The 20,953-nt window shown below is 42.1% G+C and overlaps 1 protein-coding gene across 3 annotated transcripts in view; it reads right to left on the reverse strand.

The window, feature by feature from the left end:
• BCAS4 (breast carcinoma amplified sequence 4) overlaps positions 1-20,953 on the reverse strand; it is an 88,096-nt gene that overhangs the window by 38,354 nt on the left and 28,789 nt on the right. For 2 of the 3 annotated variants that reach the window (XM_073309419.1, XM_073309417.1), the window contains one exon: positions 9,291-9,340. The exons of the other annotated variant lie outside the window; for it this stretch is intronic. In XM_073309419.1, the coding sequence (XP_073165520.1) occupies positions 9,291-9,340 (50 nt within the window). The remainder of the gene's footprint in view (positions 1-9,290; positions 9,341-20,953) is intronic. 3 annotated transcript variants of the gene reach the window in all.

Raw genomic sequence — 20,953 nt, forward strand, 5'->3', positions numbered from 1 at the left:
AGACACCACAGTAAGCAGATCTAAGTACATCGACTTCAGCTACATTATTCACGTAGCTGAAGTTGCGTAACTTAGATCCACCCCCAGAGACACGTGCACCACAGAGGTTTGAACTCCAAGGACATGAGGGACTGGAGGTGACCCAATTAGGAAAAAGAGGAATCTGATAGTCTGGTAAGAGGACAGGGTCAGCACTAAGGAGGGATGGGTAAGTGATATTTGGTAGGACTAATTATTCCCAGCACTTGATCGTTTTCACATGTATTTAATGGAGTACAACTCTGAGTAGAGCTGGTCAAAAACGGGAGTTTTTGTTCCACAGGAAATGCTAATTTTTTTAAACAATTGTTTTGAATTGGAATGAAATGCTGAAATTTCTAAATTTCCCACACAAGTGAAAATTTTTAATTCAGACCACTAAAATATTTCATTTAGATAACATTGAAATACAATTTCCTTATGGAGAGAGATTTTGTAATTATCCTCCATAGGGCTGTTTGCACCTTCCCCTGAAGCATCTGGTTCTGGTTGCTGTCGTATTGAATATTAGACCAGTGGCTGGATGACAATAGGCATTGCTATAGCACAGGGGTAGCCAAATCATGGCTCACAAGCTACATGTGGCTCTTTAAAGTGCGACTCACAGCATCTCCAACACCCTCTCCTTTCTCCTCATACCAGACTGGGGAGAGAGCAGCTCAGGGCTTCTGCCCTGCAGTAGGGTGGTGAGGCTAGGAGCTTCTACCAGAGATGACCGGTGCCTGCTGAGAGTGAGGGTCAGCAAACCCTGGCAAAAATCTGAGGGCATATGACCCCACACACTCATCACCTCTGCTTCTGTCTAGTGGGGAGGAGGGCCCTGAGCCCTCCTTCCCCACAGAGCTCAAGCCTCAGCAGGCATGCCTCAGCTCTCAAACTTCTGAAGATTGTTGTGTGTGACTCAGAGGGTCAGTAAGTACCTGACTACAGGTCAGAGTCTGAGGGAACCTAAAGACATTCGGTCCAATTGCCTTCATAAAGCAACAAGGACTCTATGGTATGAATCTTCAGCACATCTAAATTTGTCTTCAACACACCGGATTTTTTTTTTTTTTTTTTTTAAAGTAGGGGAATACTTCTGTTGTCCAGATTTCCATGGTCTCTCACACACACACTTCACCACTGACAGGTTCTGGATAACAGGAATTCTCATGATCTTCCACCCTGCCTGAAATAATTTGATTTTTCTCTCAGCTGTCCCCTCTACCCACAACACATTATTCTCAACACCAAACACACCAATACCAAGATTCTGCAACCTCCCAGGGACAGTCTCTCACTTTAAAAAAAACCAAACAAAACAAGAAAAACCCCACAAATGGAATCCTGAGACAGTGAGTCTTGTCTGCAGCCCATCTAAAGCTTTGAGACCTACCATCTTTCATCAGACAAACTGCTAGTATATGCCAAGGAATTCAGTTAATATGGCTCCTTTGAGAAGCGTACAAAGGGGTCCTAAATGCAGCAGCACCATATCTAGAAACACTTCTCCTTAAGTTTGCTCGGACAGTAATTTTCATGTCACAGTTATGGAGCTGGCTCCTCAACTATGCCCAGTACCTTTCTCCCTGATAGAGGCTAGTGGCACCATAGGGCTTGTGTGTGGAAGGCTCCAGCTCCCCCCTCCCCTGAAGACATGGCTCGGAATGTCTCCTAGCATGTGGGAGAGAGTCCTGAGCTGCCTGAGTAAGGAAACTTTACTCTCCTTTGTGCTTCTGGAGCAGCACAAAAGGAATTTAACCAAGGACATGGATCTGCCTTTTCATGAGTTAATATCTGCAAAGCACTTTGAAGATTGATCCCAACACCACCTCTGCAGGTAGGTAAGTACTACAGCCCCCATTTCACAGCTGAGGAAACTGAGGCAAAAGGGTTAAGCGGCTTATCCCAGACACAAGCAAGTCAGTGGCAGAGCCAAGATTAGAATCAGAACTCATGCCTCTTTCAAATTATTTTTTTAGGGTGCTACAGGCACACACAGCACTTTGCAGGTAAATATAAAGAGGAGGTTCCCTACCCCCAGACACTTACAATTCAGACTGAGGAAACAATGAAAGACTAACACAGAAAGCACAAAGGCAAATAAAAGGAAGGGGATACAACCCTTGCAGGGTGAAGAGAAAGAGGGAATAGATCTGGTGACATCGTAGGTGGCTTCTTATATTTCTGTAGTGAAGTTTCAGAGGAAAACTATAGGTTAAGAGGCACAGCAGGAAAAGTGAGTTCAAAGCTCTGAATGAGGAAACAGACACTATCACAGCTATGGGGCAAACTGCAAAGACCACAATGAGGAATGAAGAGATGTTTCAGCAGGAGCATGGCTTAAGTTAATGCATGAAGGAAGGTCTGAGCGCTGAGGTATAGGCAGGAGCAGAGATGTGCATGGTAAGAACAATAAGCTTGAATGTAATGAGTAGCCAGCCAAGAGGTTTGAAAACAGGCGTGACAACAGGTGGCTTTGTCTAATATTTGCAGCCATAGAAATTCAAAGATGAGCAGCTGTCAATCCAGACGGTCCCTGGATTATGGGATAAAATGGGGTTGTGCTTGCATTTTTTATCTTGGCATAATGAACATTTCATGGGTGGATTTGCAGAACTGTGACCAGAGACTACGCACCCTTACCTCTGACCTCCAATGAAGTCTATCATTTGCACCAACGGAGCACACTTTTTTATACATATACTCAAGACATGGGAGATGAAAAGCAAAGCAACGTTTATTACATCAGGGCAATTTTTCTGATAACCTTGTTTGAGTTACAGACCCACAGCTTTGCATTTGAAAGAAGCAGAAGGCCCATATGCCTAAAGAGTTATGCAGAAGACGACACCTGGCTTACATGCTCACTTAGGACCACATGCCCACAGATATACTGAAACAAGGAACAACCAACCTCATTTCTCCTTTAGTGGGAGCAAGGAAGACAAATGATTGAGCATTTGGACTTTAAGCCAAAGTAATAGATTCTAATATAGCTTCACTTTCAAGTCTGTACATAACTCTAACCTTTTGTAATCTCTCTAGAACAGAGGTGGGCAAACTACGGCCCGTGGGCCACATCTAGCCCACAGGACCGTCCTGCCAGCCCCATAGCTCGCATCCGGGGAGGCTAGCCCCAGGCTCCTCCCCTGCTGTCCTCCTCCCCCGCAGCCTCAGCACGCTGCACCTGCCGCTCTGGCCCGCTGCTCCTACCAGGCAGGGCGGCGGAGTGACTGCGAGCTCCTGCCGCTCTGAGCAGCATGGTAAGGGGGCGGGGAGGGGTTGGATAAGGAGCCAGGAGTCCCAGGGGGCAGACAGGGGGCATTTGGATGGGGCAGAGGTTCGGGGGGGCGTCAGGGTATGGGGAGCAGGGGGGGTGGATAGGGGGTGGGGTCCTGGGGGGCAGTCAGGGCGTGGGGGTCTGGATAGGGGTTGGGACACACGGGAGACTGAGAGCAGGGGGGTTGGATAGGGGGTGGGGTCCCGGGAGGGGGGCAGTCAGGGGACAAGGAGCGGGGGGGGAGGGAGGTGTTGGATAGGTGGGGGAGTTCTGAGGGGGGCAGTCAGGGGGCGGAAACTGGGAGGGGACGGATAGGGGGCAGGGTCCAGGCTGTTCGGGGAGGCACAGCCTTCCCTACCTGGCCCTCCATAAAGTTTTGCAACCCCAATGTGGCCCTTGGGCCAAAAAGTTTGCCCACCCCTGCTCTAGAAGGCCACCTGCTCAATACTTTGTATAAGCTTCCTTTGCTTCCCACATTCAAGCACTGGACTCAGTCAGTTGATCTGGGTTCTACTCACAGCTCTGCCACTGAATTACTGTGTGAATGTGGACAAGTCACATTCCCGTGCCTCAGTTTCCCCACCTGTAAAATATAGACAACGATGCTGACCCTCTTTTGCTAAATGCTTTGAGAGTTACATATAAAAGTAGCATAAAAGTGAGCTACAGATTACAATTATGCTTGAAAAAAACTTCCCCATGGATGTTTTCCATGTACCCTCCCCCTCCTTCACAAAAAATAAGAAGATCCAAACTTCTGAAAGCATTCAAGCTGTAAGATGTGCACTCTGCTTTGTGAACATAGGAACTGCCAGACTGGATCAGACCTCAGTATCTGGTCTCTAACTGTGGCCAGAACAAGATGCTTCAGAGGAATGTGTAAGCATCCCAGACAGCAGGCAGACATGAAACTGGTCTCTTATAGAGATTAGTGTAAACTCTGAAGCACAAGGTTTAATACCCCTTCCAAACACACTGTGAATACATTGCTTTCTAGCATTATTTATACAGTGCCCGAAAGTGTGACAGGTGTTTTATACATAGTCAAGACGGGTCCCTGTCTTTAAAGAGTTTACAAAGTAAATAAATGACACACAAAGGAAAGGATTCAGAGTAACAGCCGTGTTAGTCTGTATTCGCAAAAAGAAAAGGAGGACTTGTGGCACCTTAGAGACTAACCAATTTATTAGAGCATAAGCTTTCGTGAGCTACAGATGAAAGGATGCAATTCTTAGTTTAAAAAAACCCTGTTTTCCACCTGTCACCATCCTGATTTGCAACCCTCAAGGCACATGCATTACTCTCCTCAGTGACATCATGATCATATTGCTTCACGCTCCTCTACAACTACCCCTGTGTTGCTGTCTCTTCCTCTTCTACATTTTTATTGTAAGCACTTCAGAGCAAGGACACTGTCATTCCAACTTTCTCTAAAGCAACACCCACAGCTGTGATGCTACATCAGTCAGTAGCTATCCTCCTCTACTGTTCCCATTTGTGCTTGTAGACTATGTTTTGCAGGGGGTCATCTTTTTGTTCTGCATTTGTACAGAGCCTAGCACAATGGAGGCCTGGTCCATGGCTCCTAAGCACTATATCACACAAATACTGAGTAAAGGATTCATTTTTCAGCCTGTCTTGTTCCCTTTTCTGTAACGCTTTACCCCATACTCAAAAGGGTCAGCATCTTTTGGTTCATTAAGAAGTGTTATAATTATAGTCATTTTACAAGGCAAAAATCCTCTTGCCAGGATTCTCAATGCAGGTGGGGTCATGGCAAAATGGGGCTTATTGGCTTTTTAGTGGGGAGAGGGAGAACATGGGGATGGGATGGTCAGCCTAGTCGACATCACAAAGCATGGGCGAGAGTAAAGTGAATCGTATCAGGCATATCAGTATAGCAATAGGCTCCAATTACAGGCAAAGTCACTCAGCTACACTTTCTTGTCTGCATTTAAACATTTGGAGCCTCTCACATATGAAACCTGTGGAAGCCCCCTTAGCCTCTTCCCCCTTATTCATTCTGGAGCAGCGTCACAATGAAAAGCTAAACAAAATAATAAAACTCATGTTAAATATGGAAAGACTCACACTGACTTAATGGGAGTTGGATCAGCTCGCTAATAAGTAAGTGTAGCCCCGTGGACAGGGCCCAGCATAACAAGACAGGATTCCTGGGTTCTAGTTCTGGCTCTGCCAGGGATTCACTTTATGACCTTGAGCAAGACCCTTCACTTCTCTGTGTCTCAAGTTTGCCAGCTGTAAAATGGGAACAGTGATGCTCATCCACATTCATAAAGCACTTTGGAAAAGCCGTTAGTATAAAATGCTATGATTTTATTAGTAAAGTGAAGGGAGCTCCTGTGACATTTCACAGAATATGGAAAATATGGATTGTGTCCTGCCTGTCAATTTACCATCTACATTTTCTAGCGGCCATCTGTGAAGAATGTGTGTATGTGTAAAAGTAAAATAGATGCTCCTTGCAAACACCCCAAAATAGTATTCTGGTACATTTAAGAAGATATACAGTATTCAGACAGATGAGTAGATTATGTCATGCTTATATATAACCTAATTTTTCTCTTGATAAACTAAGAAAAGAGGAAGTGTACAGAGTTTATTTTTAGTAATGTTATATTAAGGCATGCTACAGCACAAGACCACATGTGCATAGTACAACTTAAAAACTAGTTCAAAAACATACTTTTAAAAAAAACTGTGTACAGATTGTACCAGGATTTGATTCCAGCCCCAGGGACATGCCAGAACTTTGTAAAAAATCAGGATTTCTTAGGAACATTTTTGGTTTTCATATGAATTTCTGATGATCAGGGTTCCAAAAATATTAATAATTATACTAAACTGGGAGAGGCTGCCAAAAAACAGCATTGGCTAAGAAATAACATAAAGGGGCATAGGTGCCCTCAATTCCCACCAAAGGCAATGAGGGTAGGGGTCACTCATGCACCTTGCAGGATCAAGCCCCCACACTGATCAGAAATTATAGGTCAAAATGTGAAAAATAAGATTCAGCCTGGGAAAACATCCAACAATACTCTGAACACTGATGGTCAATGGGAGGGAGGTTCTGTGAGAGCAGTACTCAGATTGAGAGAGAGAGAGAGTGCGCCGAGGCAAGAGCAGACAGTAAACTGTGTATGAGCTTCTAGTGGCAGGAAATAAAGTGAGTTGAGATTTGGCACAAATGTAAACTTCAAGTCAGTGGCTGTGGCCTGTCCCATGGTAGCCTGAGGGGAGATGTGGCAGGTTTTGAGCACCTGGATCTCTGGCCCTGCTGGAATCAGCTGGCATAAAGATGAAACCCTCCTCCAGACCCCTCCTGTGGCAGGGAGACTTTAGAGGTACCTCTTTGCAATAGTAACAGACTAATGGAGCCAGTTCTCACCACTCATTCTCCAGCCAGGCCCCCATATCCCATCCATTCGGGAACGTAGCCTGTTAACTGTGGAGCAGAGGCCCAGATGCAGTGCTTAGGTACTCATGCCTGCCCAGCTGCAATGAGATGGGTGGTCCCATCACAGAGGCGTTGCTACAAAAAGAAATACAGGTATTGCCTGATAAAAACTGATACCAAAGGGTCATTAATGTGGCCTGAAAATTACCATGGTTAAAAAGCTCCAAACACATCCATATGCTTACAGGATGGAAGGTGCACTCTGGCAATGAAAGAGTTACACAAAACCTGGGGATTGGGGAGGTGTTAACTAGACTTTTTTGGAACATTCAATATTAGTGAATAGTGCCTGAAAGTTCCTATTCAATATGGCAAAGTTCTGCCTGCTAATGAAGGATAAAAATAGTCTGTGTATGCCTATGTGAAAGAAAACACACACACACACCCACACCCCCCCCCCCAATGGAACTGGCACTGCAGTATGGTTGGGGGATGGGCAGCTAGAAGAGAAGCTGCAGTAATCGCGGCGACTCCTGCAGGCTGAGCTCTACTGGGTAAACTGCACTGAAACGCTATGTAACAGCAACTGCCAGAGACACAGCAACTGCAATCAGCTAAACCAGAGAGAAAGGACTAGAATTTTCCAGGCAGGCCAGGAAGAATCCTTTATTTCTATTGGCTAGAGGACTGCGCGCACGCACAAATACACACACACACACACTCACTCCTCTCTTTTTCTGGAGACTGTCTTGGTATTTTTGTTGTTGGCAAACCAGACTGTTTCAGAATCAGCTTTAGAAATATTTGCAGGTTAGGGTGCCTCTGAAAAGGAGCAATGTGGCGAAGAGGGATTAACCACCACCAAAGATGATCTTGCAGCAATACTGCTATTACAGAAATACAATCACTACACAATAACTTTTCCCCCCCAAGTGTACCAGCTATGCTTCCTAGAGCACTTAGGTACACAACTGAATTAAAAACCCAGGGCGAATAAATTATTTTTCATGCATTTTCAGACCACATTGACACTTGGACTCTGCGGCAAAATGAATGTTACAAAAAAAAAAAAAGTGTATATGCACTGAATATAAATATATTATGAAATGGCTTTTAAAACTCTGCCCTAGAGAGAGCTTTCTGATTGGTTCCCAATGATGTAAGACATCTATAATGCCTGGTAAAACACATAGGTTAACGAGTCTGATTTCTGCATATAAATTCCAGGTAATAAGAGTATCCATGACACTCCAGGAAACATATTGCAGATTAATTATAGTGCTTCTCAGGTAGTTAAAGTCATTGGACCTCAGACCTCAACGCCATGCAAGCTTACTATTGTCACTCACACTGGACTGTCTTATTGCTTATTCACTGTTTGTTTCTGCTGAGGGAAGCCTTATTTAAGGATATGGTAAATCATTGTCAAATTTAAGTTATGAAAGATATACACAGGCACATCTTAAGCTACTTAGCTTTGTCTGGTATGGCATCCTGTGTGAAGTCAATGATGAGCTAGGTATTGTACCTCTTCAAATGGGAAACAGATTCCGTGCATTTTCACTTCTTATTGAATAAAGGTATTATTAAACTGATCAATGCATTTTTTAAAAAAGAGCCCTATGAAAAGACAAACCTACAGTTTGAGAATCCTACACATAGAAAGGGCTTATACCAGAGCCATCAATTAAATCCTTCTAAAAACTTTTTTTTTGGTCCCAAGTGGTCAAATAATAGTGAATGGCATTAACTCTTTAAATTCAGTGAGGCTTACAGGTTGTCAGCCAATGGACTGTTTAAGAGGACTGTCTGCAATTGCAGCTTCAGTAGTTTTGATAGACTCCATATTCCAAGTAGAGACAAGGTGGGTGAGGTAATATCTTTTATTGGACCAATTTCTGTGGGTGAGAGACACAAGCTTTTGAGCCACACAGAACTCTTCTTCAGGTCTCTCTAATATCCTGGGACTGACACAGCTACAACTACATTGCATATTCCAAGTGCAAGCTCATTTACATGATTACTGCATGACTGGAGAATTCCGTGTAAAATATTAATCGCACAAGGTTTGCGCCATAGCTTGCAGCTAGTCTTCTTTCTACATTACACGACCCTCAGCTTCCAGATATAAACAGATTTTTTTTGTTTCCCAGCATGAGTACAACTGCAGAAGAAGGCTTAGATTTTTGTGCTAAGTACATAGCAGGGAGCATGTTAGCAAGAAACCTTACACAGGGTCTAGAATATATTGAGTTATATCACGCCCTTCCAAGCACCTTTGCTGCAAAATGCAAGTTAACTTATATGAGACAGCCTATTTAATATTTTGCATTCATAGTTCCAAAACAAGAAAACGGGCTACTCAAAAAAAACAGTATGTTGTCCAATTTGCTACCCAAATTTGCATTTGTTCTTCAAATCCTTGCCTAAGGCTTATGGAGATCCAATACAAATATAAGAGCAAACTCTATAGCATAGGATGGGGTTGCAATTATCCATGGTATCACTTCCAGGTTCATAAGGTCCTACAAGCAACATCACTGAGGTTAAAGAAAAGCTGTGTATTATTACCTAATAAGACTGCTCATTCTGATCCTCTTTTCAGCACCATCGTGAAAATGCTAAAATTCGAAGAAAAAAATACGTCACCCATAACCACAATGCCTAGAAACACACAACATTCCTCGATTACTCCTAAAGGATCCCTTTACCACTGAACCTCTGTACATACCATCAAATATTTCAAGTGGAACAAATTCATTAACTTGTAAACACGACTTAACTAACTGAAAGGCACAGAAACCTAGAGCATTGTTAAATCACTTCTAGCAGGCACTGTATTGTATGTTAATATTTGCCATCTGCTTATGTTGTATCTCTACCACAAGAAAAAATGATGAATGTTGAGGAAAGGCACTTAAAAAAACCCAAGCTTGGCTTCTCATCTATAAGCTGTGGGGTTCATTTATTTATTTTACACACACACGCAGACACATAACTGGAGAAAAGAACCAGGGTGAAACTGTCTTTTCAGCTATTGCTGCTTTATAATAACTACACAGGAAAATTCAAAAGAGGAGAAAGAAAAAGGAAAGCACCCGTGCATGCTTGATACTCCAGACAGCAAGAAATTTGCCTCAGGGAGAAGCACTGTGAAAAGGGGTGGGGGAAGGGCAACTTTCTGGGAGAGAGAGAGCGTATGTATGTGCGCACGTTGGAGGCGGGGGAGAGAACTGCTAGGCATTACGACTCCTACAGGCTGAAGCAGAGCAAGCACCTTTCCTGCAACAACATTACATCATAGGCAGAACTGCTTGCAGACCACAGAAAATGGCCATAATTCCCAGCCAAGAGCAGATTCCAACAGACACAACATTCCTCGTCTCTGGGTGCCTGGAGACTTTAAATAATTTTTCAACTCCTACAAAGGGAAACTGTTTTCTTTTTTAAGAAATATATCAGTCAAACTTCTTATCCCTATGGCACATCAAGGTGCTTGGGGACCTTGCTCTCTGTAGCCTGGGCAAGGACGTGGAAGGTATTAGGGTAACAGTGAATCTTGTTTTAATCTCAACAAAAAATGTCCTTTGACGCTTAGCATACTTTATGTGGCCTTCAAAACCTAAATGGAGTGTAGTATCATCAACACTCTGCAAGGGTGATCTCCTGCTAAAACACTTAGGCAGTTAGGTGACACAGTGATAGGCTCTATAGAAAAATGATAGATCAGATACAGAGCTCATCAAGGAGTAAACATTCCTAAAGTTATCTGCCACATGGAGAGATTCTCAAAATGTTTTACCAGCAACAAAATCCTTCGAAACACTCTGACTCCTTCTAAAATCTGTCTATACTAAAGAGCGGCTCATGAAAGTTCTAGACTGACAGTTCTGGAGTCTGAAGTTCTCCATCAGCAGGCCAGGTGCATTATGGGCAGCAGCAGGGTAAACTTCCCCTTATCAATGGGCCATAACCCTGACCCGAAGAGATCACCTCTAAAACATGCCTCTCTGCTGTGGCTGGCTGCCAACGAGGAGGACAACGAGCACAATATATGGTGGTGGTTTCTGTGATGTGGATGCTCATCCACTGGAAACTGGATTATGACCCAACAAGCTCCTTTCATGCAGATCACCAAATGACCACTGGACCCCAACCCTGGCTCCCACACCAGAGGGCTTCCTCCAGGGCCCTGGGGGTGCTCAACCCCCTCCCCGCCCCGCTCTGCTCCCACCCCCACCTCTGCCCCACCTCTTCTCACCCTCACTCCACCACGCCTCTTCCTGCCCAGTTCCACCCTCTCCCCCAAACACACCCTGTGCCTGCTCCTCCCTCCCAGTGCCTCCTGCCCGCCATGGAACAGCTGATATGTCAGCGCCTATGTCCCACACGCTCCCCTGGTTGGTAATTGTGACAGACAGGGCAGCTTCCTGCAAAATCTATGGGAGACCATATTGTATTAAGAGTATAAATGGTTTATGTATCATTGTGGGCAGGGATTATATGCACTCTGAAAATAAAAGGGGATGATTAAGGCAAATCACTCAGGTTATAGCACTTCCAGAGAGTTAACACTTCCTGGGGAGGCTTATATGTTTTGATTCAGAACAGGTTCTCCAGAAACCAAAAAAGACAGAAAAGGGATTTTTGGATAAACAGCCCAAGCTTAAACTGACTGGGGGCCTTTGTTCTGGTTCCTGATATGGGCTTCTAACCACAGGGAAAACCCAACTGTGGGGTTTGAAGGACTGGCACCTACCATAGCCCTGTGTTGGAGTTGAGGGAAATGGGTGGTAAGCTTTTTAGCATGCTTGTAGGTTCTTTTGGTTTTATATGCTTTCTCTGTGTTAATGCTTTTTACCTTCAGAAAAAATGTGCTTGCTTAGAGAGAGCTGTGTGATAATTGTAACTGCTGGCAACACGTTGGTCATAGCCTTTGGCAAGAGAGCAAAGCACAGGCACAGACCTTTTCAGCAGACTGGCTTGCTGGGAATATCACAGGGTAGAAAAGGGAGCTGTAAAGACTTAAAACCCCCAGTCACAAGGAAGTGAGATGGGGGTCTCCACTCAGCAGAGGTGATGGCTAGGAACCAGAAACCTTTAAGTGGGTGCTCTCAAGGGACCAAGGAGGAGGAAATATAGGATATAGCCATTATCTTGAAACTGTGACAGTAGTGACAAAGTCACAGCAGGGAACTTGAACCCGTGACCTATGGCTGAAAAGCTCTATATCCCATTACCAGTCCTCAGGACCCTACTGGTCTCCATAAGACTGCAAAGTAACTTAATTTCTGTGGTGTTCCACAGACATGATAATTCCAAATATTATCCACCACAAAATGAGATGTTGATAAAATGTCATTTATCTGTGATCTTACTCTGAACTACTGGAAAAGTTAATCAAAATAACATCTTGCAAACAAAACAACATAGTACTCACCAAAATAAGGAAGCAAAAGCCAGCCTATGCTAATGACTAAAAAGAGAAGAGGACAATTTCAGAATGTTATTCATGTTACAATTGCTAAAAGGTAAGGACATTTTTGGAAGTAGAAGAGGCTTCCTATTTCTACACCAGATCACTCAATAACCTTTCTTCTCCACAAATAAATTTGGTGTCTCTTGAACTCGTTTAGAGTTTCCACCATTTCAATCACCCTCACTGTTGGGGGATTCCAGGTGTTTATGATCTGGAGAGAAGTCGTCTTATTTCAGTCTCCTCTTTATTGTCCTCTTCCTAATTTTTGACTGGCATATTTTTCTGAACCCCTCTGCCAGTAATGGGGGTGGGGGGGCGGAGTCTCATTGATTTTGTTACCCCTTTCATAATTTTGAAAATTTAGTACGCAAATTGATTGTTCAGCAGGAGACAATTTTGATTCTAGGAGAAATGAGAAAAGCCAATCGGGATATTTTTCATATTACAAAGAGAAAAGACCTATTTTCAGAAGTACAATGGGCCAAATTCATCCCAGGTATAACTCTACTGATATTAAAGGAGTTACAACAAGGATGATTTTGGCCCAGGTTATAAGGTAAACTAAACCATTCACTTACCTATAATCTTTCTTTGCTTTTAGAGTAATTTCATGTTTCATTCTTAACAAGCCTATAGCCTTTACCAGACAAACTGACTCAAAGAAACAATCTCTATGGAACACAAGGTGGAAAGCCACTGTTAGGATCTAAACTGCAACAAACACATACCAATTACTGAAAAGAACAGCATTCAAATAGTGTGTACATGTATACTGGGGGGGTGGGGGGGGGCTGGTTTTTTGGTTTTTCTTTAAACAACTTCTGCAGGAAAGTTTCACCACCACATGATACTCCTCTTCAGAAGGCAGACACCACAATATTGTAAAATCAATTTTTAAATGGATTTCCTGTTTGTTTACTTATCTATCCATGCACTTTTGTATCTTTTTCCTTTAAAATACACACACACAGATTATATATATATAATCTTACATTCACACACAAGAACACAATAATTTTCCAAATCTGGGTCCTGAACAAAAATTAAAAGTGATGGAGGTGTGAACAAATACAGAAAACCAGGAGCAATTATTCAAGTAATTCAGCAACAGAGGAGATGACTGGACCTGAAAAGGAGTCTGTTTGTCTACACCAGAGTCTCCCACTGAGAGCCAGTGACATCAGAAATAAACTGACAAAATGCCTTTAGAAGGTGGTGTGTGCCCAAGAAAAGTCAGAATGTCTAAGTGGCAGCGCTAAGCCACTGGGAAATGGAGGAAATAGTGTGTGGGGAGTTAATTGAACATGTGTGTGAGGTAGGGGGGGGGGAGACAGGAAGGTTGTAAAACTCCATAAACCAGATCATGCCACAGGGTAAAGAAAGAGCCCAGCTTTACTAGGAGCAAAACTATAGAATCCACATTCTCCAGAACATACCTGTGCTGAGATTATATTATCCTTCTATTGCCATAGCTGCCCTCCTTAGCCTAAAGTACAAGAAACCCTGGAAGTGGCTGAACTCAGTGTTGTCTGTGTTTTGTTATATCTATCATTGTTTGTCTTTTTGGTCTTGTGATACGCCCATTTTTGAGAGAGTATGCTTTATAAATCCAATAATCATTTTGGAGGGTAACATTATTAGCAAACATAAGACGATAATCACACAGCATTAATTATGGATTTCAGTTACATTCTTTATGGGGACCAGCCTACACATGATTTGTACAGTACTTAATTACAACTATGCCCTCTGACTATCCACTATATCTTATGTTTATGATATTTAACTATAAAAATATCCAAATCAATTACTACTGTGAGAGCTCAAATTTAGGGCCTGATACTGAAAATAATAAGACCTTACGAGTAACTTCACTGTCCCAGCTATACATATGCTTAAAGTTACTTTCATTTGAAAGTGTTTACGCAGGGTGAGAGTTATTTTCTCAGGCTTCCCTCACATATGATTCTTCCTAACAAAACAAAAACAAAAACCACACTTCCAGCAAGTGGCCATGGAAAATAAACTGATTTACAAAGGAAGTCACTTCTGTTTGCACATTACTTTAGAATGATATTATAGGCATGGGTGTAATTTGGAAGGGGCAGGCGGGCATTGCCCACCCAAACTGCAAGTCTCAGGCAGGTGCGGAATTTGCCCTCCACTTCCAACCCCACACACGGCGCCATTTGCCTGACTGGAGCTGCCCCCCCACGCAACTACAGAAGTCAAACTACGCCTTTAGGATAGTTACATAAAACTAGAAGTTCCATTTCAACATTACTTCAATGCATCATGCCAAGTCTGAATATAGAAACTATTGTAAATGGAATATTGAGAGTTAGGATTCCCCAATTTTATTCTCAGCTTTGCCACTAACTCAGTGTTTTCTAGGGCTTAATCTCAGTTCATTTATAAAATGGGTAGAACATTCACCTATTTCACCCAGCTCCTGTATTTAGCTTGTTTATTGTTTGTAAAATGTAAGAGATCCTCAGATGAAAAGTGCAATATATTGGGCCAAGCAGACAACAAGCCTCATCAAAGGAGAATCTTGAAGCTAACGTACTAGACTGAGATTTAGGATATACATGTTTAATTCCAGGCTTTGCCATAGATTTTTTTGTGACCTGGGGCAAATCGCTAAATCTTTCTGTGCCTCAATTCCTCATCTGCATGGTGGATAACACTTCTCTTCTCTCATCTTTTGTCTCTTTGGTCTATTTATATTGTATGCTCTTTGGGGCAGGGACTATCCCTTACTATGGGTTAATAAATACAGTGTCTAACAAAATAGGGCCCCTATCTTGGTTGGGGCCTTTAGGCCCTAGAGTATTAATAAAATAAAATTATTAATAATAATAATCTAGAAATATCTAAAGATATAGAATCTATTCAAAAGTGAAAATTTTGTGCCCATTCAAATTTATGCAAATACATCAATTGGGCACACTTAAAATTATGCCTTTGTAAGATAGAGACCCCAATTTCTATGCACAGTTCTCTGAGAAAACTCCATTATAAAATGTAACAGGAGCTTGTGGAATATTCCATGCTGGGAAGAAAATAAGCCACAGAAATATGGTAAAGCAAAGTTTCCATACAAGTTCACCACTAGCAAGAAAGTTCTCTCAGTGAACTATAACACAATATGTTGGGATGAAAAATCTCAGGTGCGATTTGCAGCACGTTTATGCATATCAACAGGACTTTACTAGCTGGCTCCAGGGAAAAAAGTGGAAATTAATGAAGGAAAATGAAATAACCCAAATAGTGGATATACACATCCCATTTCTAGTACAGCAAAAATACCCATAATTATTTCTGGGAATAACTAAAATGGGATTCTGTTGATTACTACGACAGGTAATGAATATGTACACACTCTAGCTGATGTCAGTATAGTGTAAGGTTTCAGAGTTACAGCCGTGTTAGTCTGTATTCGCAAAAAGAAAAGGAGTACTTGCAAGGTAGCCTATTTCCCCTTGTTTTTTCCTACACCTCCCCCTCCCCCCAGACATTCTGGTTAAACTTGGATAGTGGTCAGTTTGGATGAGCTGTTGCCAGCAGGAGAGTGAGAGTGAGAGTGTGTGTGTGTGTGTGTCCCGGAAAGAGAGGGAGGGTGAGAAAGCCTGGATTTGTGCTGGAAATGGCCCACCTTGATTACTATGCACATTGTAGGGAGAGTGGTCACTTTGGATGAGCTATTACCAGCAGGAGAGTGAGTTTGTGTGTGTATGGGGGTGGGGGGGTGAGAAAACATGAATTTGTGCTGGAAATGGCCCACCTTGATTATCATGCACATTGTAGGGAGAATGGTCACTTTGGATGAGCTATTACCAGCAGGAGAGTGAGTTTGTGTGTGTGGTTTTTGGAGGGGGGTGAGGGAGTGAGAGAACCTGGATTTGTGCAGGAAATGGCCCAACTTGATTATCATACACATTGTGAAGAGAGTTGTCACTTTGGATGGGCTATTACCAGCAGGAGAGTGAGTTTGTGTGTGTGGGGGTGGAGGGTGAGAAAACCTGGATTTGTGCTGGAAATGGCCCAACTTGATGATCACTTTAGATAAGCTATTACCAGCAGGACAGTGGGGTGGGAGGAGGTATTGTTTCATGGTCTCTGTGTGTATATAATGTCTTCTGCAGTTTCCACGGTATGCATCCGATGAAGTGAGCTGTAGCTCACGAAAGCTCATGCTCAAATAAATTAGTATAGTGTAAGTTATGTTACTCAGGGGGGTCAATAAGTCACCCCCTAAGCGAAATAAGTTGCACTGACCTAAGCACCAGTGTGGACAGTGCTATGTCAGCGGGAGAGCTTCTCCCAACAACATAGCTATCGCCGCTTGCGGGGGTTGGCATAATTAAGTAGACGGAAGAGCTCTCTCCTGTCAGCTTACGGCATCTGCACAAGCAGCCCTGCAAGCTCTGTAGCGTAGCCATAGCCTAACTTAACGGCACCTCTTCTCAACATGCTGCTCTCTGCTCTGAGGGAGCTCAAACTGAAGACACAGCAGTCCGGTTTTGGTTGGGTTTGTTTGTTTGGGTTTTTTTAAGTAAGTAGGGCAGCACAGGTTTCATGAGTCAGGGCCTAACCATTAGAGAAGCAAGAGCTAAGGGAGTATTTTATACCTGTAGTTTTAGAACGTAGAGAGTAGCTAGCCTATTTAACAATAGAAATAGAGGTTAGATCCCCAGATGAAGAGAGGAAACGTAACTGATAGGAGAAGAGGAATCAGATATAGTTCAAGGCACCACCTTCTATTTCCCCCAGAAGGCACGCATGTGCACAGCTGAAATGTATAACACGCAGATGCTTAGTCAATAGTGCAGCAGTAGCCACTGCTTGCTGCATTCCTCACAGCAGCAGCCAATAGGAACCCAAGGCAAGGGGGAATATCCACCTCTTACTTTCCCTGGAACCAGCTATGTCTCTTCTCTGCAGCAGCAGCTAATTCAATTTAATTCTACACAGAGCAATGTTCTAAGTGGAATTTATAAACCCACAAAAAATCATCATCAAAGCCTAGTGAACCACTCACTGTGAAGCCTATTTAAAGCTCAACAATAAACACCAATAGATTAACTGATACAGAGCACCTTCAGAACTCAGTAAGTGCAGAAGTGGGGTTTCCACCTTCTGGTACAGATCATACTTGTTTATTTGTTTTAATCAGTCTCATAAAAGCTATATATGTAGCCAGAAGTTCAGGACTTTCTTAGGTAATACACATATACAGAGCAGAGCAGGGTGCTAACCTAGACAGCATTCACCTAGACTAAGAATTTTTTTACCAGTTTTTATTTATTCATTATATTTCAGTGCCTGCATTTTGCTGCAGTAACTGTCTAGGCCTTTAGGTTAAGATTTTCAGAACTAGGAGCCTAAAGCTAAATTTCTAAATCCATATTTAGGCATCTGTCTGATTTTCAAAAGTGCTGAGCACCCAACACCTCCAGTGGGTTCAGTAAGAGCTGACAGGTGCTTAGCATTTTTGAAAGTCGGGCAGCTACCTAAATATGGACACAGGAGCTTAACTTTAGGGTTCTAGTTTAGAAAATCTTGGCCTTACTTGCTCTCTCTGTGCCCCTTTCCCCTGTGCTATGTAATACAAATGAAGGAAAAAGATTAATAAATACTTTGCCCTTTCCACCCAAGGATCTCTCAGCCCTTTACAGACAAATAATTATGCCTTGCAATATCCCAGGAGATCCGGATCATTATCTTCAGAAATTAAACCAGGGCACAAGAAGTGAAGTGTCTTACCCCAGGATACACAGAGAGTCAGTGGCAAAAGCAGGGGTAGAACACAAGCCTCTTGACTCCCAGTCTTAACTTAAACCATACCTCCTGTGAGTCTAGTATGAGGGGAAAGGACACTGGAAAATGTGATCCTGACATATATTAAATACACACCATCCAGTTACATTTTAAAGGTGATCTACAGAGATTATGACATAACAAGTACCAAGGGGGTGAAATGTGAGCAACTGAAAGGGGAAGGGCTACTTATTCAGGCAGTTTATAACCTTGTTTTTGTTAATATTAATTCCCCAGGAAATCAATCAGAACTTCAACCCTGACATGGGGAGAAAACTCTCCTTGACAGACAGAAGAGTTCAATCTCCTGATCCATTTGAGCAGTGGCCTTTCTGTTCAAAGGAGCATATTACTGCCACTGGTAACTACCTTTGTGGATACTTGCCAGCCAGAATCTGGACTGAGCCCACCAACCCACGTCACACAGGCAACCACAAAAAGAACTGTATCCCTGGGATCTCTATCTTAGACACTTAAATAATTGCAGTGGCAATGACTTGTACGCACTAGCAAGGTGGGCTGAGCTTGACCTAATGATGTAGCACAAAGTAAGCTTCATCTCCCATTATCAATCCCCCGAGCCACTTTTCCAACAATGGCATTTAGAAAACCATTCTCTCCCTTAGGCATCAGAAAAAAGTTGGTTAGCCATCAGTTGAAGCAGATGAATGAAGACTAAGTTAAGCAGCTGCTGCTCAAGAGCTAACATTACAATTTTAATGGAAAGGAAACTGCCTATTTTATCCTACCCAGTCTAATAAGAAATTCTGATAATTCATAGAAGGAAAGCATCGTCAATAATTATCATGCTCCTGACAATTGGCATAAATGTATCTTTAATATTAACTTGAAAGCTGTTATTACAAAGAAAATGAAAGAGCATTCATTCCTGCAAATGGAATGCAAAGCGAAATACTAATGATGTTGTAGGCATGGAGTTATGAGTAAGTGAGAAGAAAGGAAAAGTGGGAATGTTCCTCTCTCTATATTTTAAAGGGACACTATCAACTAAATCAGGTAAACATGTTTGCTTACAATGTCATTAACATAACCGTATATTACGAAAGATGACCTGTAAAGGGAAGGAGGACTTGTGGCACCTTAGAGACTAACAAATTTATTTCAGCATAAGCTTTCGTGAGCTTTCATGATGCATCCGATGAAGTGAGCTGTAGCTCACAAAAGCTTATGCTCAAATAAATTTGTTAGTCTCTAAGGTGCCAGAAGTCCTCCTTTTCTTTTTGCAGATACAAACTAACACGGCTGCTACTCTGAGACCTGTAAAGGATTATTTTTAAATGGGTTTGTGCCTGTTTTGCTTCTTTATGATGGATAATAAAATCTTGAAAGGAGTTCTTAATTATTTTTTTTAACTTTAGAAATATTATGAATGTCAACTCCAGTCTTCCCAGGTTTTACCTGAGGACCTCTGGGATGTTAATGGAGAGATCTCACACCCTAAAGGGCTGGCGGCCTCAGATCTTTAACAAGAGCTTTATTTATTTAAAATGTTAGACACTGGAGTTTAGTAGGTCTTAACACAACACACAATTCTATTGAAAGAAGTTTTAAAATCCAATATACTTTCTAATATTTTATGCTTTTTTCCTTTTCTGCATTTGTCTCAGCTTTGACTATACACATTGATCAAATTCATTTAACTTTTAAAAAATATATAGTTGGTTTCACTTTCAGATTCCCAATGCTGCAATATTTGGACACAAGAGAGCATTTACTGTTTTTTTTAAAAAGCAATTATCTCCATGAATTTAATAAAAAGTCATGGAAACATTTCTATTGGTTTTAGATCTTACAGAGAACAGGGGATATTGTGAAGGCCAAAAGAATAACTGGGTTAAAAAAAGAATTAGATATGTTCATGGAGGGTAGGTCCACCAATGGCTATTAGCCCTAACCCTCAGACTGCTAGAAGCTGGGCATGGATGGAAGAGAATGGATCGCTCAATAAATTGCCGTGTTTTGTTCATTCCCTCTGAAGCATCTGGCATTGGCGACTCCCGGAAGACAGGATACTGGACTGGATGGACCACTGGTCTGATCCAGAATAGCTATTCTTATGTTCTTAATTGTTTTACAATTAAGCTGAATCTGAACTGAAGTTTCCCTTTAAAAAGGTGAGTTTTGGTTTTTTAAAGTCAGAGTGATAAGGAATTGCATCAAATGCAAATATTGTAGCCAATGGCTTTTTCTTTCCTTCAATATATTTGCAAAATTACTTTTATCCTTGTTTCCACATGCTGAATGTGGTTTTGGTTGTGAGAGAAGGAATATATTTGGTATCAAAGCTCTAGCGGCTGTAGTGTGGTTTTGAATTTCCACAGTATTGCTCTGGCAGGCCAGATACTAATGGAATCACAGGCTGGAGAGGGTTTTCAGTATTGCCAACCCCAAACATTCAAAAATAATGAGTCAGGCCCCCCAGAATAATATTGGCTTAAAAACCTAAGATTTTAAAAAATAGTAAGTGTTGGCTTCTTTATATTTGACTACTGAGGTTTGGGGACCTTTAGGGTAACAATTTCAAACTTTTCTCTACAACCATAAAGTCTCAAAACTTACAGCTTTCATCAAAAAAAAAAAAGTAATTCTCACATAATCACATGAATTCAGGAGCAAGGGCTTTTAGAAAGACATCAAATACCACGAGATCCTTGATAAAAGTGTGAGAGTTGGCAATACAGGGTTTTGATCCACTGAAAGAAAGAGATGGTATTGATTCTTTATAACCAGAACTCTGATATTTTCTAAAATACAATTCTCCAGTCTCCTCTGGATGGTGGAAGAGCCCCATTCAGCCAAGGGCACAGGTGAAATCTTTAGATAAAAGGTATGAAATGTATCAAAAACCAGCCAGCTTCTCCCTTACAGCCCAAACTCTATTTTTCTTCTGCAGAGTATATGGACTTCACAG

The sequence above is a fragment of the Lepidochelys kempii genome, chromosome 13 (assembly GCF_965140265.1).
Source record: "Lepidochelys kempii isolate rLepKem1 chromosome 13, rLepKem1.hap2, whole genome shotgun sequence".
NCBI lineage: Eukaryota > Metazoa > Chordata > Testudines > Cheloniidae > Lepidochelys > Lepidochelys kempii.